This window comes from Drosophila subobscura, chromosome A (genome assembly GCF_008121235.1).
Source record: "Drosophila subobscura isolate 14011-0131.10 chromosome A, UCBerk_Dsub_1.0, whole genome shotgun sequence".
In the NCBI taxonomy this organism is placed as follows: Eukaryota; Metazoa; Arthropoda; class Insecta; order Diptera; family Drosophilidae; genus Drosophila; species Drosophila subobscura.
In genome coordinates this window covers 13,217,354-13,241,312 of record NC_048530.1, presented here as the reverse complement: position 1 = coordinate 13,241,312, position 23,959 = coordinate 13,217,354, and the positions used below count along the sequence as shown (strand labels likewise).

The following is a 23,959-nucleotide window of genomic DNA, read 5'->3' as shown; positions in this document are numbered from 1 at the left end:
AACTTTTGCTCCCCCCTTTAAGTGCATTTTGCCTGACAAAGGGTGGCTCTGAATGGGAAATGCAGGCCAGTAATCGGGAAAGAGAGTGGTGGAAAAAGCCCAATTGAGAAAGGAAATTATGATGTCATTCGTTGATAGGGAATGATGAGGCCACATTCTGCTCGATTGATCGATTACTCCACAAGACTTCATTTGAATAAAACAGATAGATGGATGGGCAGGGGCGGAGGGATATTTGTGGCTATCTTCCTTGGAGTGTATGACTTTGCGGAGTGCTGCCTGTGTGAGGCATGTTGGCTTCATTTTGTGGAAAAAGTGTTCTCTAGAGTTGGTATTACCATAAGGCTACACCTTTGTTTTTTTAGTAGTTCTTAAACATTGAAAACTGTTTGGAAATTGTGTTTCTTGGGGTAGCGACTGTTTTGAGCATCATTTTAGATATTTCTCTGGTTTATTTCATCGGCCAAGTTTCCAGCATTCTCTTTACTGCAGGAATCTGCAAGCACATCCACATCCTTAGGTAAATACTTTCACAGTTCCAACGATATTCCCAGCTTCACGCCAAATACTTTGTTGTTGGAGTCCGGCGACCCCACTCGAAGTTTTAAATTGAAAATTGAAATTGAATTTGTTCTGCCCAAACAGCAAAAATCATCAGAATCCATTGGAAAATCCCATGTACCACCACAAAAGTTTTCTTGTTTAATCCTTAAAGCGTGGCTTTCTTTCCCCCATTCCCCGCTCCCCTCTTTTACTCTCTCTTTCTCTCTCTCCCTGTTTCCTTTTTGGCCATAACTTTGCTAATCTCTTGGCTAGTTCCGGGGGTCTAAGCGGCGAAATCGCTTTTCACCAAAAGCCCGGCATCGTGCCACGCCCCACGTTGCACTATCGAACACTGCCCGCCCTGTGCAACTCTGTGTGGCACCTTTCTCTCTGTCCGTCTGTCTGTGTGAGTGTGTGCCACATTTTACGCTGCTTGCAACTTGCACAATGGGAATATAAATAAATAAATAGAAACCACTTTTCGCACCCCGCTCGGAAATCGCAAACAAAAAGAAATAACCAGGGGAGGGGACGGTGGCAGGAGGCATGAAGCAGCAGCAGCAGCAGCAGCCATTGTGGCAAGACACAAAAGACGAAGCGTAAGCGAAATCAGAGAAACGAAACACTTAAAAAAAGAGCACCGAAACAGAGAGCGAGAGAGAGAGGAGAGAAGCCGTTTGGCGCAATGTTCATTTTTCTTTTCCGTCCGCATCCCTTTCCGGCCCTCTGCTCCTGCTGCTGAAGCGGAAACGGAAGTGCCACGTCTTGAGATGGCGTCTGCCTCGGACCGACTGCCTGACTGACTGATTGAGTGATTGACTGGGCCCCGGCACTACGGCATTCAGTTACTTGCGCTGGCAACTGCAGTTCCAGTTTCTCTCTTAAAACTTAAACTCCCACCCACCCACTCACCCACTCTCTCTCTCTCTCTCTCTCTCCCCTTCTGCCCCTTTTAGCCACCAGTGTCTCTGCTCTGTCTTGGCCATCACTTAATGAAGTCGTTAAGCGGTTTTGCTCCCTCCACCTCTCTGTGTCTTTCTGTCGCTGCTGGCCAGAAGGCGTGCCAGTGCCCATGGCCCTCAGCGGGGGCGTTCAGCGAGAGTCGCCTTTTGGGCTTTTAATAGCTTTTGGCTCAACTTTTTATTCCTCGCAGCTTTCTCCTCCATTTCTGCTTATCGGCTTTGGCTTGCAGCGTGGCCTGTCTGTCCAAAAAGCGCGGAGACTTATTACTTAATGACGCCCCATTTGATGATGATGATGCGGCCAAAACAGCGTCGTTGCCGCTTCATTAGACGCGCCCCTCGCGAATGCCACAGCAGCAGCTGGAGCTGGCGGAGTGGCGGCGTGGCGTTCACGGCCCATTGCGAATGACTTTTAATTGTGAAACGATAAAATATTTTCCTTTCGTTGGCGGCGGAAAATACCCTCGATGGAGGGTATTGGCAAGTGATTGGAAATTTCAAACCGGAACCAAGGAGCCACAACACAGCGAATAAATCACTCAAAATGCGAATCAAATCAAGGCAACAATAAGGGAACACTTTAATAGACTCGAAGCACATAAGAGTGGGGAGGCTTGCACTGGGAAGGAGAAGGGACATGGAGCATCGAGAACTTGGATAAATCTTTCAATCTACATTATGTTTCCAAAGATAATTGCTGTACAACATAAAAAACTATACAAATCCCAGCTTTAAACCCTTCAATTTGCATACCAAATATGTATATCCATCCATATCCAGTGCGAGATCCTTTCGTAGTTCTCTTTCATATAAAACACTCGGAAAATTGTGAAAACGCTTGCCACTGATTGCCATTCGTTAAAGCGGATTATTCACATTCAAAACTGATGCAATTATCCATCAGAAACTATCATACTTTTTGTTCGTATTGAAAGCCGAAACCACTCATCGATAAGCCTTCACCTGATGTTTCATTAATAAGCGAAGCACTTCCATTGGAATACATATTCAGAATTTAAACATAAATTATTTTGTGCCCAACCCAACATTATTCAGCCAACTATGCCCGAAAACCCTTCTTAATCGGCTCTACTATGGAGCGAATGCACTTCAAGCTCCGTAATTAAGGGTGGGCTGCAGTGGGGGCCTTAAAGTTATTCCAGTTATCATATTGTTTTTGCTATCCTGGTGCTATCCATGACGCCAATGCAAACAGAGCGCCACAGCGCCACAGCGCCAGAGAGCGTCGACGTCTACATAAGGTCTGCATAATCTCCATCAACGTCAATTACCCAAACCAGAGAGCCAGAGGGCCAGGGCATCATGGAAGAGGTACCAGAGCTACCCACCAAAGCAACACGCAGAATTGGCATTGGAGAGCGTTCCAGCTTATGGGCAGACCCCATTTTTGAGAGGCATGAAGCGTTGGTAAGCGGCTTAAATCAGTTTTGCCGCAGCGCAAAAGTCAAAAAGTACAACAGCAAAAAAAGAAAACACAAGTGGGAAATGGGCATAAATGATGATTTCGGAGGCAGAGTTACCCTTTAAAGATTTAAGAGCACATTGAAGGTGACTTATGTTGAACAGATGGACATTTGCTGTAGGAAATGCTGCCGTAAATTGTGAAAACCAAAAGCTTTTTTGCTGCAATAGAAACCGGCATACAATCTGCTGATCGGAAGAAGGTAAATATTTGGTTTTTTGAGTCTCCAAAGGCCTCTTCTGCGGGTCTAACTGAACCTATACCCTTTGGGCTTCACGTTTAAAGGGTATATAAATACACATAAAGAAATGAATGGCCACAACGGCAAAGGGAGAGCAACAAATGGCAATTGAATGAAGAGACACCAAAGGCACACACACGTACGGGGAGAGGGGCGATCCATATGTGTTGCTGCTGCTGTTGTTGTTACTCTCGTGTGTCCCTAACGAGTTGAGCAATCGGCGCCTGGACAGTTTTCTAGACAAAAGCCAGCTGCTGAACGTCACCATCATCAGCCTCCACATAAGTGGTGTGGGGGGGGGGAGTCTCCTCTTCTGCCACCCCTTCATCAGTGTGGAGTCATCATCATCATCATCATGATGTAGAGGTACCTGGCCCTGGACCTGGACCAGTCGCAATGAACAATTTAAAATGTGAAACACGTCTAATCCTTTGAGAGCTGTCACAGTAAATGTGAATGCTTCTGCCTTCTGCCATGGAAAATCCTGTCCCCTCCCGTCCTGCCCGTCGTCGTCTATGGCCAATGGTCAGACATTTATGAAAAATGATTATAAATGCACAAAGCATGCGACCCAGACAAGAAATGGCAGAGTCGGTGCAGACCCATTGAGTCCGGGGCGGGGCACTCCTCTCCTGCGGGACAACCATTTCAATGGCGGAGTTCCGAGTCCGGAGTCCACACCCTTCCGCCCCCTGTGCTACGGAAAATGGCAAATAATTAAACAATCAACGATGGATGGTGGCGGAGATGGCAACGGAAAGGGAGCAAAGTGGCAAAAGGCAAGGTTTAAACCAGAAATGTAACAAAAATCATAAATAAAATAAATAAAACACAATGCGTTACGAAATCATAAAGCAGAACTAAGCGGAAGACATTAAAAGTGTCGGAAGAATGCAGCAAATGCTGAAAATGTTGAAAGTAATTGTTATTTGTAAGGGCTGGAAGGGTCCCTGCCATTACCCGATCTATTGGAAATATGTCATAAATTTGTAAAAGATGCCAGAAACAATTGGATAACTAACTTATAACCCAGAGAGGCGATTAGCCACAACTCACTTATAACTTTTGCTTATAACTTTTACACAGTTGCAGATTTATTGAGTTCTACACGATTGTAAAATTGCATTGCAGTCGGATGTTTTTTAAGGCCAGAATAATCACAGTAGGACGAACTATTTGAACACCTGGTCACCAGGTCGGACTGCTACTCTAACACACTGATTCGAGTGCACCAGCACAGAGCACGCCTAATGTCCTGCACCGCACTGTACCTGTGATTCACAGCCAGCGCCAGCAACACCTCTCTGAATCGTTCCTGCCAAAAAAGAGGCAGGAAAAAAGGTGATGAAGCGTGCGGCCGGGTAGGAGATGATTGCATGAGTGGTGCAGAGTGGAACAGGAGTTGAACAGGAGACCAGCAGAACGAGGGGTAAGTGGATAAGGTCAGACATTGGCCGCAGACCGCAAACTGCAAGCGCTGCTAATGAGTGGCCACCAGGGTGGCAGTCAGGAGTGCAGGATGGATCCACCTACCCTGCGCCTCCCCAGCACCGGAATCACTAATTGAAACAATGCCGGACACCTAAGCAGAAAGCACAGAGAGATACAGAGAGAGAGAGAGAGAGAGAGAGAGACAGACAGTGGCAGTCGCAAGAGATAGCCAAAAGCCAACAAAAGCAGACGCAAAGTGGCCATCGGCTGCCGGGAGTCGAGTCGGGTGTCCGGGAGTCGTCATTTGATGAGCTCCCGACTTGGCCAAAACCCACCGCTCTCCGCACCCATGTCCAATGTCCATTCAAATGAATGCAGCAGCAGCAGCAGCAGCAGCAGTGGCAGTGGCAGGAGTAGCGGCAGCAGCTGGCGGCAAGTGTTTGCCAAAGCCATTGAAATGGCCAACAGACGGTAAGGAGTGGGGCAGGATAAAGCGACAGAGAGAGAGAGTGATGGTGAGATGGAGCAGTCGATGCAGGGAAATGACTTTAAGTGCATCAGCAGAAGGAGCATCAGGAGCATCAAGAGCAGCATCAGCATCTGAAGCAGCAGCAGCTGATTATGCTCAAGGACTGTCTCTCTTTCTCTTACTCCTTCTCCGGCTGCGAACAGCAGCAGGTAAATGGATTTTCAGCAGGATGCCACTCCAGCGAAGGGGGTGTGGGAGTTGGAGGGGCACGTGGGGAGAGCATCTTAAATCAATTAGCTGATGGTGGGCCCTTAGCCGCCAGCCAAATCCGTTGCCAGAAGTGTAGGAGGAGTAAGCATTAACCAATGATGTGATGAAAGGATGCCACTTGGCGGTGGTTTGGGTTTTTGGGACCGTAGCAGCTTAAGACAAGGCAGCGAATTGAAAAACACTTTGCGGCTGTGAGAAAACTAACTCAAATGGTGAGGGAATAACTTCTCTGGTGTTGACTCCTTTTCCCTGCTTAAATTCCAGTAAATATATTTTCAACTCCCCGATATAATATCAACCCTAAGACGTACATATGTACATATATGCAAAGTCCCTGCAATGTTGACTAATTGCCTTTATTGCTTACATCGTGTCATCATTTTTAACCATTTTCCTTCCTATTTAAAGATTAAACTTCCTCAGTTTTCATTCTGACTGCTCCCTCACCTTGTGGCCCTGTCGTTCCTCCACTGGGCTGGTATAATCTGTTTATCCAAGCAACGACTCCAATTCACTGTGATTCCCCATTGATTCCCTTTGATTCCATTACCAAGCGCCAAGTTCTGCTTTCGCCCCCCCACCACTGCATTCCTGTGGGCTTACACACACACAGAAAGAGAAGGGGGGAGGGGAGGAGAGATGAGAGATGTTGGAGAGATGAGAAATATGAAATCCAGAACTTGCTCAGATTGAATAAAAGTAAAAATGATTTGTATGAATGAATGATTCGTGTTGGCTGAGCGGTTCAGGGGATTAGCCTGTTGACAAGTTATTTCGAGCTGGCCCTGAACCCACACTCCCAGCCCCCGCCACAACTCTCCTGCGGACTTTTCCCGACTTTCCCAACTCTGCTCTGCTGCTGGCCAAGTTCGGATTGTAATTTGTGCTTAGCCGGATTATGCGGTCGCTGCGGTTGGGCCTTGTTGTTTCTGGCTGTTGTTTCGGGGCTTCTCTGACTCTGACTCTGACTCTGTATCTGGTTCTGGCTTTAACATCAATAATTTATCATGCACAAATTAGCGTTGAGGCTTTGTTCCTGACAGACACACACACACACACACACACACGCACGCACACATAGCGACTCGACTCCTTCATATGTGTATGATGAGTGATGGCTGACACATTAGTTCTGGCCACCATGTCCACCCCCTCTTACCCTTCAGCACCGTTGGGTCTCCCTCGACATTGACAAAGTTTTTTGTTTACTTTCGATGTACCTTTTTCCCTGCATTTTTTGTATGGCACTCTTTAAGAGGGTACAACGAATCTCAGCCGATGTCTGAGACGCTGCAAGGGAAGAGTATTTCGTGGAACTTAAATGGAATTTTTATACAAATATTCTGTGTCATCTTTTAGAGATGTTATATCTTTAAAACTCTACCTGCCGTTATTCTATGATTTATCTACTTCTTTATTCATTTATTATGTAAAATCTGTCACTCTGCCAAAAGTGCAGCTGCCACAAGTCAAATAATTTACTACTTTGGGGGACAAACTCTATTGTTTCCAGAGATACCACAAACAAAATAGCTTCCAATTTCATTCTACGCAATTTGTCTGCGTAAATATTCGATTATTCTCTTAGATTTATGTTTATCTAAGAGCATCTTATGCTTCGGCTTCTGGAGCTTTCATGTTCCCTTGGTTTTTTTATGAATGCAAAATAATTTTGGTCAACCGCAACAATTTTTGGGGCATGAACGTGACAGAAAAAAGGTCCAGGGCTGGAGCAACAGTAGCAGCAGCAGCAGCAAAAAAAAGGATAAATTATGAACCAGTAGCCAGGACAAATTCAGAGTGGGGAGAGCGAGAGGAGTCTCGCCCAAGTTGGCCGCAACTTTCCCGGGCATGACAACAACAGCGGTGGCAACAACGCTTGGTGTGGCTTGGGTGGGGGGAAATGCTTGAAATTCTCCCGACTCCCATGGCTGCCGGGAGAGAACACGCTTCAATCCTTCCCAGCATCCTAGTTCATGCTCCTGCTGCTCCTGTTTGTCCTGCACTTCTAATGTAATCAACATCTTGTAGTTTTAATTGCATTTAGCGTTGCGAGCGGCGCCTAATTCGATTGTAACGGTCAGCCAACGGCACGGTCCGGTAGCCCTTTCGGGAGGCAGCGCCACCCCACCCCACCCGTGCACCCGTGGAAGGAAACCGCCACGGAACAGTATGGAACAACCCGCTGGATGGGAAGGGAGGGGGCAGGCCATCGCTTGTAGCACTTAATGAGTCTTGAAGGTAATTGGCTGGTTTTAATGGCCCACGAGTTGACTTCGACATTGAATTCTTTTGCCAGCCACCGAAGCATCCTTCCTGCTTCCTGCCACCAACCGCTGGGGGGGCAGCTGTAGCGCTTCCTGTGGCAGTCCACCCATCCACGGGCGGCGACCCACTGAGCGTGGGCCAAAGCTAATTATAAAATCAATGTAAGTAGGTGCATGTTCTGGCCGTATGTAGGCGAGCGCCAAGAGCTGCTGCGCCATCAAGTGCAGGAATAGGACTGCAGGGCGACTAGGACTGGGAGTGGGAGTGGGTGCCCCGAGTGCAATCAGCAGGAGGAGGAGCTGCAGCATCAGTCGATGAAGCAATGGGTGGCGTGGTGGAGCTGCAGCCGTGCCCAAGACACGACGCATATTGCACAAGACATGAGACAAAGCGCGCAAACAAACAGACAGCCAACAGACAGGCCAGACACACGCAGACAGAGAGACCCAAAGAGAGCGATAGAGAGAGAGTGAGAGAGAGAGAGACAGACGGGAACAGACTAGGAGACACTAAGAAAATGAGACTGGGATGAACAAATGGGAGCGGGAGACCCGGTGGAGTTGAAAAGACACAGGCAATGCCAATAGAAACTCGAAAAAAACTTTTTCAATATGAGCAAAACCCCGGGAAAAGCGCAACGACAGCAGCAGCAGCAGAGCAGTGGAGCAGCAGCTGATGGGAATGCCGCCGGGGCAGGCAAAGTTACTTTGGGACACAGTGGAAAGAACAACTAAACTTGGGCTACATCATTTCATATTTATATCTAACTTAGTTGCTATATCTAAGCATTAAAACAGGAATGTTGACTACAAAAATGATAGCCTGTTCAGCCTGATGCTTGATGGATAGTGCTTCAATGTGGTGGCACATGAGAATGATATTTTGGCGCTTATAATCCCTTCCAAAAGTGACCTTTGCATCCGCCAAAAGTCTAGCCAGCTCTGTAATTCCATCATCGACGTTTCCCAACTTGAAATCCATTTCATGTGTAAGCAAAAGTTGTCAAAGAACCACTTTACCGCCTTTTTTGGCCCACTGTTAGGCTCTCCTGTAGCTGCTGCGTTTCCAGCCTCCCGCTATTAGTCCTCACAGTCGCCTCCGCTTCGGTGCTCTGTGACAACAGGGAGACACAGGGAGACACATATTTATTTTCTTGTTCCATTTAAAAACTTTATTTATTGACGCTGATAGGAATCTAGTCATCTATCTGTGCGTTTTAGTTGCACCACCGCCACCCGCCACCCGCAACCCTCCACTCCCAATCCCAATCCCAATCCCAAGTCCGCTCCCACTACGGATTTCCAGGTCGTGGTCTGGGAGCCGATGGTGGCGTGTGGCGATGCCCGATGCTCCTTTTTATTACGAGTATTGCTCTGCTCTGTGGCTCTTTCTGTTTCTGTTTCTGTTTCTGTTGCATGTTTGCAGCTCTGGCAATAAAATCAAGATACAGCTACAAAAACAGCAACAGCAAAGAGCCAGAAAGAGCCGCAGAGCCACAGACGAACGCTTTGTAAAAGACAAACAAAACCGTTAAGATAAATATTGGCCAAAAAAGTGACCACAGAATGGAGGAAGGAGGAGTGTGGCACACCACCACCTGAATGGTGGGTTGCACTGGCAGGCGTGTGAATCTACAAATCCTCGATGGGCGTTCACATTCACTGATGTCGCCAATAAAGTGAAAGAGAGTCTAGTCTCCCCGCCCAACTGCTACCAAAAACAAATACATGCCAACAAATACTGCAAACACTGATCGAATGTTGGGTGTTGCAAAACAGTTGAATCCAACATTTTATGATGGTCGATGCGAACTCTGGATGGTTTATTTACTGGCCACTACTACTGGAACATTTTACCGATCTTTACTTTACTTCACTTGACTTCTCCTGGCTTTACCTTGGGAGCACTTACATATATCTACAGAGAACGAGCTCTACATCTCATGAAAGATACAACTAAAATTGTAACTCTAAAATCTTGGAGACAAAACAGAAAATATATTAGTACAAAAAAGAGTAAAGAGTAAAGTAAGCAGCTGTTATATTTACTTCCAAAACATCTCTTGACCAAATATGAAAACAGTCCCTAAATTCATTGAAAAAATCCACAATTACGGGTTAGCTCTCAATAATAATTAATGCAACGAAGTTGCTTGAATGGACACACTTCTTGCAGTGTAGAGACTCCAATTGAAGTATACTTGGTGTTGGGAGGGGGCACGTGACATCCAAAGGCTGTGGGGAGGGGATTGCAGAGCCGTCATAATCTAAAAATCTTGCCGCCGGGCGGGCAAACAAACAAACAAACCAACAGAAAAGCCCGTTTGGACTTCGACACAGAGATAGAGAGAGATGAAGGGAGGGCACATGACAAAAGGCTGGGCCCAAAAGCAGGCCTCAGACCATGTGAGGGATCCACTCCTCCTCCGCCTCCGCCTCCGCCTCTCTCTCTCAATACCCCCGCACAAAAACCCGATCCCCCGATGTCCCCGGAACCACTCACTGAAAACGACAATGCAATTTTCATTACGCACTTGCCAATATTAAGCCAAAGTTTGGCACTGTCTGGCACACAAGCAAACACAAACACCACACCGCACACACACACAGATACAGATGCAGATGCAGATACTAGCAGGATGGATTCTTGCTCACAGATACTCCTCAGTCCTCACAAATACACTCACCATCCATGTTGTGGTCGGGGGCTTTGCGGCTGTTGCAGCTGCCACGCCTACTGCCAAGGTAATAAAGCAAAAGTTCTGATCCGGCCCAGGGCCCAGGGCCATGAAGCCAGCCCTCTGTGCTCCTTCTTCCCTCGATAAGCCGTGGAAGCGGAGGCGGCGGCAAGGCAGGGCAGGCTTCGAGTCCTGCCCCCAGGAAGTGGCATCCGCCTCCCAACAAAGGAAGCGGAAATGAGCCGGCCAGCTGTCTTTCCTTGAGAGTGTGGTGAGGATGGGTGAGATATGTACAAAGGTGTGTGGGAGGGAGGATGTATCCTACCCACCAGTATTCTTCCCATGGAAATGGAGTGGCTCAAAGGTGAGCAGACATCTAATCTCTGGCTACAATTAAAGTTGATTGGCTCGATAGAAGCAATGCGTGTGTGTGTGTGTGTGTGTGTGTGTGTGTGTGTGTGTGTGTGTGTGTGTGGGAGTGTGTGTGTATGGATATATAGATTAGAGACAAACAACAGCTGGCAGATCGGTAAAGTGATAAGGTAAATAAATTAAGCAACATTAATTAAGACAGAGAAAAGTAAAGGTTAAATCTGAGTGGAAAGCAGCAACGAAAAAAACACTAATGGGAGTAAGATGTTTTTAGCATTGAAGGAAATGTATTTTACAATGGAAAATGACTCAAGGAAACTATACCTGTTTGAGATAGCAATTCAGATGTTGAAGTTTTCAATGAATTTCACAATGCATTCAAGCCATTTGAGCCTTCATAAAGATATTGATTTACCTTTCTTTTCTCGTATTGTTTCCCCCTTCCTCCTCGTCAAGCGAAAGCTTTTCCCTACCGATGGCAATTCCATCTACTGATTGAAGTGGAAACCCTCCCGCCTAAGCCCTGCATAACGAATAATAATTAACGCCGATTTTGATTCGGTTTCGGCCACGGACACTGCCACTGCCACGCCCCCACACCCACACACATGCCCCCACATGCTGGCCCCACCATCACCCCCACCATCAGCAGAGCTAATTATATGCGCCTTCAAAACAAAAACAAAAACAAAAACAAACAAAAGCGCGTGGAAGCCAATTATGATACGAGGGGCATGGGGCGGGCATCAAGAGAGTGTCTGCCTGTGTGGCAGAGAGAACGGAAAGTGAAACGGTCTTATCAGCAAGGTGCAGGCAACAGAATGCAGCAAATATTGTAGTAGGCGCCGCATGTGGAACAGACCAAGTGGAGAGGGGGATGACAGACTTTAATGAAGCCATCGTCAAGTGGGAACGCCAGCGCCATTCGACTGGGCAGTAATTACGCGCCCCTCTTCGGAAATTGATGATTTTCATTAACGACAACTTAATAACTTGGCCAAAGACAGGGCTCTGGGCTGGGCCTGGGCATGGGCCTCCAGACCAGACCAGACCAGATCGAAACCGAAAACAAAACCGAGCGCCGAGACTCGTCCGTCGCATTCATTATCGATAGCCATCGGAAGAGCAAACAAGCAGCGCAAAGCAGAGCTCAGCCGCAGTCACAGCCAAAGCCAAAGCCAAAGCAATAGAAGAGATCAAAGAGAGAGAGAGAAGCTCAAGACGAAAGCGAAATTGAAGAAAGAAAAAAGAGATAAAATAAGTGGCTTGGAAGAGGTGTGGAAAATGTTGATTATGGTTTGCATTTCCTAAGATTATCTGCAATATATGGGTTGCCTTTGGATAAATGTATGTACATACATACATATGTACATGAATGTGTATGTGTGTGCATTTTGGCAGTGAAATATCAAGGAATAGATATACCGCACTGGATGGGCATAGAAAATTAAATATTGAAAGCCACTGATCCTACATAAATATTGAGTGCTCGTCTGCACCCAAATCCGTTTGAATTATCATCATATCTGTTTATACAAATTATAGTCAATACAGCTAAAAATTATTTGTTTCCGCAGTCGGTTTTACCCATTTAGCCTAGAAACTTTGAGGCACTCTAAGGAACGGTGGCAACCGCGATTTAATCGTGCCTGTCTGCATATAGCACTTTGCTTGGGCTCAAAATGCTGCCACCGTCTGTGAATGCAACAAAATCGAAAAGGCCATAAAACTCATTGCCAAAGCAACATACTGCCAGCCACATGCTGCTAGCAGCAACTTGATTCTCAGCAGCATCAATTGCTCGCCAACATGTTGGCCGGGCCCAGCAACAAATGTATCCAACACAGTGCGCAGCACGCAAAAACCGCTGCCTGCACGGCGAGTGCGAGCGAGAGAGCGAGTTGACTTTGGTGAATTGCTGGTTTGGCAGCATGCTAGCAGCATGTTGAGATGAGATGATGCTGCGGCAGCATTTCGTGCTGTCGGCACTAAACGAAGACGCCAGCGACGACGACGACGTTCAAAACGACCGAAGCTCTGCCCGACGACAACGACGACGCCGAAGAGTCGCACGCGATTTAAAACGCCCCCGAAGGCGCGAGTGAGTGCCCACAGTGAAAAAACGCCTGCGCATACGGCTCTGAATAGGCTCTGAATATCCGGAAGCGAATCTTAAGCCGTAGCCAATATCCATCCGTGTACCGGACACTACTCTCCTCCTGTACGAGTACTAGAATATATTTTGTTTGGTGATAAAATTTTTTTGTCAAAAGTGAAACAACCATCGAAGCAAGCAGTGCAAAGAAAAACTCGTTTGCGTATAACGCATCCCGTATCCCATATTGGCAAAAGAAAAGAACATTCGCTGCCCCGCAAAAATGTGTCACTGGAGCTGCTGGCAGGTGCTACTCCTGGCCACGGTGTGGGCCGGGTGGATGGCTGTGGAGGCCATACCCAATGACGTTTACTTGAAGATGTTCCCCATGCGGGAGCTGCCGTTGGTGGAGGATCCCTGCTACGACACGTCGCGCCAGCCGCGCATCTGCATCCCCGATTTTGTGAACGCCGCCTACGATGCCCCCGTGTCAGCCAGCAGCACCTGCGGGGCCGAGCAGCCGCAGCGCTACTGCGAGCACGGCTCGGACACCAGGGAGATGCAGTGCCACACGTGCGATGCCGCCAACTCGCAACGCAGCTTCCCGCCGCGCGCCCTCACCGATCTGAACAACTCCAATAATGTGACCTGCTGGCGATCGGCTCCTGTGCTGCCCGGAGGAGGCGGCAGTGGCTCTGGCTCTGGTGGCGGCGACAATGTGACCTTGACCCTGTCGCTGGGCAAGCGGTACGAGCTGACCTACGTGAGCCTGCAGTTCTGCCCGCGTGCGCCACGCCCTGACTCCCTGGTGATTTACAAGAGCTCCGACTATGGCCGCAGCTGGAAGCCGTTCCAGTATTACAGCTCTCAGTGCCGGCGCTTCTTCGGGCGCCCCAGCCGCATGGCCGTGAGCAAGCACAATGAGCAGGAGGTGCGCTGCAGCGATCCCCATCGCCTGGGGCAGGGGCAGGGCCGCAACGAGGGCCTCGCCTCGCGGATCGCCTTCAGCACGCTGGAGGGTCGCCCCTCTGCCCGCGACCTCGACTCGTCGACGGTGCTGCAGGACTGGGTGACGGCCACCGACATACGCATCGTGTTCCACCGCCTGCAGCAGCCCGATCCCCAGGCCCTCATCTCCATCGACTCCCCCCCGCCGGATCTGCGCAGCGCCAAGTACAGCGTGCAACTCAACAGTCCAGCGGGCAACAACATTGACTCCTCGCCCGCCACCGTTGCCGTGTCGGGATCAGCCACAGCCGCAGCCACGGGCCTCCACTATGCCGTCTCCGACTTCTCCGTGGGCGGGCGTTGCAAGTGCAACGGTCATGCCTCCAAATGCTCGCCGGATGACGCCGGGCAACTGAGCTGCGAGTGCAGCCACAATACCGCAGGCAGGGACTGTGAGCACTGCAAACCCTTCTACTACGACCGCCCCTGGGGCAGGGCCACGGCACGCGATCCCAACGAATGCAAAAGTAAGTCAACCCCCAAAATATTATGCATATGAATATGATTTAAGCTTCACATGCTTGAGAAGTATTCTCACATGTGAATAGTTTCATAGTTTAATGTTCTCATGATAAAAGAAAGATCCGACCATACCCTCAAATATTGCTTTGCAATAATTATAAAAACTAAATCAGCTCCACGGAACTCCTTTTCTCTATCGGATCTTCAACTTGCAAAAGAAATATGCTCCGAAAACCCAAAGAATTCAATAGGAAATTATTGCAATATTTATCTAAAAAAAGACAAGAATAAAAGGTATATTTTTCGTATGTAAAATAATCAAAGTACTCCCTGCACATCTGTCAGGATTAGCATGGGCCTAGCAATTATGCTTACAGTCTTTCCATTACCTGAAACATTGTGGATGACTTTACCTGAATTTGAAGACAGTTTTTCTGGCTAGGGATTCCCCAAAGAAAATGGTAATTTCGGGAGTGAGAATAACCGCCCCCAAGGACCATCGATGGCCCAATCTCAGTACCAATCCCAATCCGTTGTGCAAACATATCGCCAGGCACAAAGTTAAAATAAAGAAATTCCAAAAGAGTGGAAGTGGGAGGACCAGGGGCAAGCGACAACTCAATCTGGATTCAATTTTCAGGGCGACTTGCGCGTGTGTTTAGTTTTCATCTTAAATGGGCCGCCACTCGCCAGGACACACGGGGCACACAGGACTCCCGACTCCCGGGCGAGGGTTGCATCAGGCCCAAAGGCCTGATGAGGACTTTCTGGCTTTGCTCTTTTTTTGGTCGTTTCCTTAACGAAAGGCAGAAACTGTTTGTGCTGCGGATTTGGGCTTAGCCATAATTGAACAACTCGATGGACACGTGTAGAGCATCAGCGAAGGCATGTGCCATGTGCCATGTGGCAGGGGGGCAGTGGCAGTGGCAGGAGTAGGTAAACGCAACCGTTTCACAATCAATTTGCAACTCTTGAGCCAACCCTCGGCGCTCTCGCGCGGGTACTCCCGCCTGACCTTTCGAGTTGGAGATGAAAACTGAAATCGAAACCGAAGGTAAAGTCTTTCGTACGGGATGGGACGGAACGGGACGGGGGGCTAAAAAAAGCAAACAAACATTCAATCACAAAACAATGGCAACCCTGCCCAGGGAGTATGGTGTAGTGGGAGGGGGGAGGGTATCCAGAGAGGATAAACCCTCGCAATTAACCCTCTAAAAACCCGCTGAGGCCGAACAATAAGCGCGAATTTAAGCGAAATTAATTTGATAAGCATTTTCAACAGCCACGAAAATAATTCCAGAATCGGAACGAAATGCGAAACGAGTGCAGGGATCAGGGAAGGTTTCTACAAAAAACATATAAATATGTATTTGTCAATAGAACATGCCATAATAAATGTGAGGGTTCTCCAGCGGCAGGAGAGAAAAACATACAAATACATACATACATACATGAGAAGGAGGGATAAGTACTCGTAGAAGATTCGCCTGTTTCTATACCCTTGAAGCAGGGAATTTGACGAAAGGTAAACGAAAACATTTGTTTGTCAAATATCTAATAGCAAATATTTTGCCAATGCCAGCATATTTTAGCTTACATTCGAATCGGTAGAAGTCCACCGATAGCCCATGCCTGTCTTTCTCTTACTCTGCTAAAAATTGTCTATAAATATTGGACTTCATATTTCTTAAGATATAATGTTACACCTCTTGTGATCTTTAACCCAAATGGAAAGCCATCCAAAACTTCCAGAGCATCTGAAATCCTGTACCTATTATATTTATCAATAGAAGCATTCCAATTATGGGGGCTCTCTGTGTGCACAGATGATAAGAAATGGCAGATACGAACGAGTATGTTCATCGCTGTAAAGGGACTCCAAAATGTAGCTCTGCTTGGCGGAGCATCTATTATTCATCTGTGGATCAGACATCAGTCAATGTTTTGGTGTATGTGTTTCCAAGGCACTTGATGAAAGTGTCCTTCGTGGTCATCATGGGCCATAACATTGCATTTTTTGTGTGCCGTAGATACAGCGGCAGGGGGAGGCGGACATGCAGGCAGGCGGTGGCGGCGGCAGAGATCCTTTAGTATTGTTTAGTGCATAAATCACAGTCACACCAGAAGGACGAACACATGGACGCACGGGCACAGACACAGACACGCAGGAGAGGCACGAGTGGCACAGACGGGAAGGGAAAAGAAGGGAAAAGAGTGGGCTGCCACCAGGGGCAGGCACGGGCACGTGTGCGCCTGGACCAAACGCCTCGCCGCGCTTTATTAGGGTTGCAAAATGCATTCCTGGATCGACCCCTGTCCGCGCGCACACAACCCTCCCCTCACGCCTTCTCTCGCCAATGGCCCTGGCCCTCGCTATGTCCCTGCCACACATATGTTGCATGTTTATGGGCAAACGAAATTAACGTTGCCATTGCCGCTTTGACGTTCAATGTGACCTCAACAACAGCAACAAAAACGACAGGGACAGGGACAACGGGCGGGCAATTACAACCGAGAACGAAATCGAGAACACAACAATGAACGGGGTTGGCGGGGAAAGGGAAACAGGGAAACAGGAAAATGTCCAGGCTGGAAAATATTTCCGATGAGGCAGCGGCGCGAATGACAAAACCACAGGAAAATATTGGGAAAAACGAGCATATGCAGCAAGAGCAGGGGAAAACTCGAACCGAAATTGCAGATTGCAATGGAATCAAATGAAATGGAAATGAAAATGAAAATCGAATGAAATCGAATGCCATTCGAGGTCGAATCACTACTGAATCCCAAAAATGTCGCATTTTCGGGCACTAATGAGAGGCCAACATTTGCATACGAAAATTAGGGCTATACGAGTATTCCACACCATACAGGGATCAAGGTGAATGGGCAAAATGATCTCCTAATAACAGGGCACATGTGAGTTTTCCCAAAGCTGGAGAGTATAAGTTAGCTGTGGAGATTTTCACAGATTTATGGGGTGTTCTACTAGGCAATTAACTTGCAGGAAAACCCATAAAGGGGCTCTCAAACATTAAACATATGTATACGTAGGGTTTTCCTAAAGAAAAAGGAGAAGCAATTACAAAGAGAGGCTTGAAATCCAGATAATTAGGAATGACACATTGCAGAAGTCTTTCACTATTAAATCTATCCATCAGTTGAGCTGTTTATGCAAACAACTGAAAAATATTGAAAAACCCCCATAATGGTTTTATAAAAACTAAATATATTTGGTTGATTTCTATAGGAAATACATACATAGACATCTGCCCGAAAACGATGAAGAAATGCCCCTAATAAATTTGTATAAACAATGAGCATGCACAGCTCTATTATTCTTGCCCAAGCCGAAGCGCATCAATTCCCAAATATGCAAACATAAATTCCATTAGATTTATAAGAAAACATCAACCAGGGCCACCTCTGACCGCCATGCAGGTATGCATCCACCCCCAAAATAAATCCATCCATCCTTCACGAATGCCAAAGATCTGGAATCAGATCGAAATATGTGCTACATAGGTGCTGCAAGCAGTACAATATATACTGGCAATAAAAGATCTGAAATGAATGGAAACGAAAACAAACAAACAACTGATTCGAGGAGAGGTGGCTAAATTTAACGTCAAGCGTCGAGCGTCGAGCGGGACGCAATAAATACATTTTAAATCCGTTAAAACGTTTGGCGAATCAAGACATTACTCATACGCCGCATTGCCTGTGTGTGCTGCCAAAAATAGTTTCTCTGCCACTGCTACTGCTGCGGCAACGACGCAGACGACGACGACGCATCTGATGGACGGGTCGAAAAAATGCTGCTTAAGCATCATGATAAATGTGCCGGGGGCTTAGGCAAATGCCGAGCAAATTAGCCAAACAATTTGTCCAAACGAAATCGAATGGAATGGCAGAAAGGGGCTCCTAATGTCGCTGTATCTGGGGATGATGATAATGATGATGATTATGTGTCATCGGGTTGGAAGAATCACTGAGTATATCACAAGGTTAACCCAACAAACACCACTCAGTGTTGGCTTTCAGCAGGGGGTCTTGAGACTTAAGACATTTTTTCTGCAAATGAATGATGTTTTTGATTCTTCAAATGCCTTTCTGCAATCGCAAACTAATCTCAGTTTTTGTAGAAAACCCCCACCCCACCAGAATAGTGTCCATCTATGACGAGAACATGCCCCGTGGATGCGTTTTTCCATCAGTTCAGTTCAGCTTTCCGTTTTAGTTTGTTTCCCTCAGTTTGTCTTCCGGGTCCCAGTTGGTCCTGGAACCTGGGACATTGATTCGAAATTGCATTGGCATGTCCTCAAGTTATTTGCCTCTGCAGAGTGCCGGATGAGAATGGCATTGTGTGGCAGTGATTTCGCTGCTTTTGTGTGTGAATGTCCTGTGGCTATAATTTAGGACAGCAGACCCTGCACCGTGCCGCGTGCCTGATGTCAGTTTTCATCAGTTACATTCGAGGCAACACTCCGTTTTTTTCGACAGAAGAGACAGGAGAAGAAAGCACGAGACCCTGCAGATATCCTTTCGCCTTTCCATCTCCTCCGTTGTCATTTTAATTGTTGTTTACTGGGCTTGTCAAATGCGCACTTGAAAAAAAAACACAGCAGAGGGAGAGGGAAAAAAAGAGAAAAGCGAAAAGAGACAACGGGAAAAATAGAAACCCCCTCAGGTGCCAGGGATTTCGGTGGGGATTGCATCTGGGGTTAGGGTTGGGCTAGGGGATGCCGAGACCATTCGTTATGATGGGCCGGCTGTCTGTGACGAGGCTGTCATTGCCATACGCTCTCTGATTTACTGGACAGCACATGCACATACCAATCTCCATCCACGGACATCCACTGACATCCCCTCTTTCACGTGCGACACCCGAACGACCACCTCACCTGCCCTAACATTTGCCTTTCAGCATTTATGAATTTTAAACACTCGCCATTTCATCACTTGCCACGCTAGTGGAGTCCCCCCCGTTCATTAAATTCAATTAGCAATACTCCTACTCGCAGCTTGTATTTTTTAATAAGCCCCGGAGAACGTGGCACAAACCAAAAATGGGAAAAGCTAAAATCACTTGCCCGATCCATGATTTTTGTGCACCAGAAATTTATGTTTTATTTATTTTGCCAAAGAGCCAAAGTGCTCAAAACGCTTCCAGCCAAAAAGGAGAATCCTTTACTTTGCTGTTGCGCTGCGGATTTTGGCTTTCTGTTTCGGTTCGGTTTTGTGATTGGGTTTTGGGCTCTGGGCTCAGGGTTCTGGGTTCTGGTTCGGGGTTTTTGGCCTGGCTTTCAAGTGATTATGATTATTTTTTATGCACATAACGTTACACATGCAACCCCAAAAGCCAAGGACCGAACGACTGGCTCATCAGGCAGACGCACGTCAAAAGCAAAAGGCAACAGCAGCCCAGGACACACATAGGACACACAGAGCGGGAGAGAGAGGGGGAAGGAGTGAGGGAGCTGCAAAACAAAACAAAACGGAAATGTTAAGTCAGCAGCTTTGAGGCAGATCAGCACGGTGCAGCAGTTGACAGCCACAAAACGAATGGTAAATGCTCTTTTACACCTTTACAGGCGCAAGGCTCTACAGACTTTCCATAATTTTTCACTGTACATAATTAGAAGTTTGTTATTTATTTTGTTGTCTATTGAAATTGGCTATATCTTTCCATAGACTATAGAATTGCTTTTAAGGGAGTAGCACAGTTCTCAAAACTTCAGACAGACATTTCAAAGAATCTACAGAAGTCCAAAAAAATGTACAGCCTCCAGGTGGATCCTGCTTATTATGTGTAGCTCTTTTCTATTAAGCTTAATCTGAAGATCTTTGATGTACGATACGGAAATCAAATATCAATAGATCGACTATAGTATTCTAAGATATTATACTACAATTCCGTATAACCCGTAAATCTCACGTAAAACCAAAAGTTTTCGTGTCAAGAAAGGGCAAACTACAAATAATAGTTTGTAAATCTTTGTACAGCATCTGCCAAAAATTATTCAGGCGGTTTCTTAGTTAAGTTTCTTACCTTAAATATATGAAGATACATATTTAAATTTCCAACTTGTCAGTAAAACAAAATATCCACAAAAAGATGCCTCACAAGAGTCAGAAACGATTCACATTGTTCTTCTGCCGCGTGCTGTGTTTTCCCTTTTTCAAAATGTGTCCAAGTCCACAAAAAAGTTGATGTTCTTCCCTCGGGGTGTGTGGTGGGGAAACGGCATCTATGCCACAGCATCAAAAGGTAAAAAGCTGGGCAAAAAACCCGAGAGATGAGATGAGCCTTGCCGCTGTCCTTTCTCTTTCTCTTTCACTTCACTTCAATTCTGTTCTCTGGAGTGTGTGTGTGTGTGTGTGTGTGTGTGTGTCTGCTGGAGAATAGCCAAGGGCCAGCGTTCAGGACGACGTCAGGACGAATGCTGTGCGTTGATTTTTACTGTTATTACTAGGGGATAGAATGGGGTTTGTGCCACAGGAAGATGTGCCCACACATACATTTGTACATACATATGTCCATGAATGCCTGTGTCCAGCCAGAGTGGACCATCGTCATCTCCGTCTCCATCTCCATCTCCGTCTCGTATTTGTCTGGCCATTTGAGTTTTGTGTAAGCAGTTAATTGGATCAGGGGCTTGGTTGCTCCTCCATCCACCCTAGGCTGCGTCCAATCCTTGCCCCAACCCTCTCTGGCTGTGCTTGCAATCCTCTGGTACTGGTTTCCCCAATCCTTTCTGGCTAACCCTCTCCCCTCTTCCGTGCCAAGCCCCGTTCCAAGTGCCAAAAGAAACGGCATAAGAGATTGTTGCATACTTCATGGCACTGGGAAATACATTTTTAATAAGCTGTGAATGCCATCCATGCCCCTTGGAAAATGTCAAACCAAAATAAAGCAACAACAACAAAATCACAAGAGGAATGCCTTGAGAAGGGAGGGAGTGGCACGGGAAACGGGGAACGGGGCAGGCTGTTTCTCTGTGCCTGTGTATGTTCGTGGAATCTATTAAATCAGTTTCTGTTGCAAATACATTTGTATATGAATATAGCCAGCACATGTGCCACTCCCCCTTGTGGCATATGCCTGCCTGCCTGCTGCACTTGCGCCTTTGCCCCACGACAGTGAATTCCTTTGAATTTGAATGTTCGAATAAGTAGTATTCCCTTTGGAGCTGTCAATATGGGAAATGGGGGAATGGCAACTGTTACTTGGGGCAGCCAGCTGCTGCTCATGCGCAACAACAGCATCAACACACGTTACCCATAGCCATACGAGTATGTACATACTTTCTGCAACAATAGACAGACCTATGTGTAGGTTGCTGCTGCAGTTGCAGCATAAGGAAGGGTGCTGCATGGGTCGCTACACGAGTTCTCGATGGGCAGGAGAAACATTGATGTAAACGTAAGGATTAAGATTGGAACTGTACCCAGATCAGTGGCTGCACATTACACAGATAGTTCTGCAGATAGTTTAGCATGAGGATAAGACTTTCAAGTCGCAAGAAAGTTTACGGCCAACCCTCGTCTGTCCTGCCGTATGGCTAATGATATGTATGGCATATCGGACAAAGAAAAAACTAGCAAAAGCAAAAGCAGCAGCAGCAGCAGCAGCATTGCCGACATAAATCAAAATGTGTGCTGTGGTAGGATTGTGCCGTGCCTCATCTCGTGTGCCACCGCCACTCTGCCGCTAAAGAGGCTGCCCCCAAGAGGTGCTGCTGGGCGCATAAGTTGCTTGGTGGTTGGTTTTTTTTTCGGGGGAGCCGCCGAGCCGCCACAGCCAAGTGCCGCTAAACGTAATGTAAATAAGCATTTAACAGCAACATCCATATCCACATCCACATCCACACAGGAATAGCCACAACTACTCGTACAAGCAGGCAACATGCCACTGCCACTGCCGCATCCACATCCACATCCACATCGAGAGGCAATAAATGGCATTACAAACAACGGGCAAATAAATCGCATTGAAGCGCAAATGCGCCAAAGATGCAGCTCAGATGAAATACGTCGACGCCGCCAAACGTTGCTGCCGCGCTTAACATTTACAACATGCAACAGATTTATGCATGCAGCACCAGCAACAACAACAACAGCAGCATGGTGTTGCTGTAGACATGTTGACTTATGCCGCAGCAGCAGCAGCAGCAGCTTCTTCCCTGACCTCCCCTCCGCTCTCCCTCCTTCCCTGTGCACGCTTCAAAACACTTGGACATGCGATTCGAGATTCGCCAAGTGACGGCAACAACTAAAACTGCAAATGCAACTGCAACAACAGGCCACAACTGCCATGGCCACGGCGGCTTCATCTCTCGCTTTTTATTATTGCCGCTACTGCTACTGCCACCGCTGCACCTTGCCACCTTGCCACCTTACCCGTTGCAGCAACATCATCTGCGCGCAACAGAAGCTGCCGAGCAGAAGTTGCAATTGTGGGCGCCATAAAATGACCAGAAACGAACACACACACACAACCAACACAACCAACACAACCAAAGCGGTGGACAGGCAGCGAGGGGGGTCTTGAGCCCCTGATGAAGTCGGGGATCTGCACTTAACAAATTGTCGGCTATATGGTTGACAGTAACTGGAAGGGCGACAAGCAAAAGCCATGTCCCTGACTCTGGGACTCTGGGAAGGGGGCGAACCCATTTGGGGGTTTCATTTCATTTGCATGTGGGATATGGGATATGGGATGTGTGGGATACGTCTGCCACATCGGATTCGGTCTTTAATCAACTGCGAGTATGAGCTTAACATAAGTAAGTACTTGCTACTTTCACTTGGATTAAGATTCAATTAAGGCAGGCATATTATAGCTTTAATTTCTACTTAGATCTGATCATTTACCCAACGGAAAACTATTTAATTTGTGTGAGACATCATCAAATATGTCTTTCATTTCATTTCCACTTTCATTTCGACATACGGTCCCAATTTTGCATGTTAATCATTATGTATGGGTCAAAAGTCTACGTGGATCAAAAGATATGTCCCTAAATCTAGTGTTAACCACGAGATTATGCTCTTTGTCCCACTTTAAAAATGATATTTGTGTCCTTTCAAGTTAGATCATGATATTACTATCCAATTTCCAAACTTAAATGTTTAGATTCAACTTCTGAGCCAAGAAAATAGTCCTCAAATTATAATCAAATATGGAATAAGTCCACAAAACTGTCTCGATAGTGGCTCTCTCTTTCCTCTTGTATATTGTGGGAAAGCCTTTTTATGCTCCTCCATTCCATTCCATTCGTTTGGTCTTTAAATCTCCTGCACTTTACTGCAAACTACAAATTTTTCGGATGGCTCCCCCAACCAGCCATTGGCCGGCTGCCTGCTCATCAGAGATAAACGAAGTTGCCATAAAATTTGCTCCCAATACACGTAATTATCGGCTAAAGTACACCACTCACCTGCGCTCTGCTCTGCTCCTCTTCTCACCTTTTTGCCTGTCAGCGAGCAAATTTATCCGAAAATCCCAGAATGGGGGGAAAAAATACGAGTGCGATGTTGGTTCGTAGAGAGAGAGAGAGAGAGAGAACGATTTAGAGAGGCAGAGAGGCTGGGAGAGGTGCCTGCTTCGGCGAAGAGTAGATGTTGCGCAACGACAACGATGACGCCTCTCGGTCGGGGCAGTGCTTTGGGGCA

The 23,959-nt window shown here is 46.9% G+C and overlaps 1 protein-coding gene across 2 annotated transcripts in view; it reads left to right on the top strand.

The window, feature by feature from the left end:
• The first annotated feature begins 12,713 nt into the window (after positions 1–12,713).
• The window catches only part of LOC117899163 (netrin-A), a 44,499-nt gene continuing 33,253 nt past the window's right edge, over positions 12,714–23,959 (top strand). For both annotated transcript variants that reach the window (XM_034809025.1, XM_034809033.1), the window contains exon 1: positions 12,714–14,286. In XM_034809025.1, the coding sequence (XP_034664916.1) occupies positions 13,095–14,286 (1,192 nt within the window). In that variant the 5' untranslated portion in view covers positions 12,714–13,094. The remainder of the gene's footprint in view (positions 14,287–23,959) is intronic.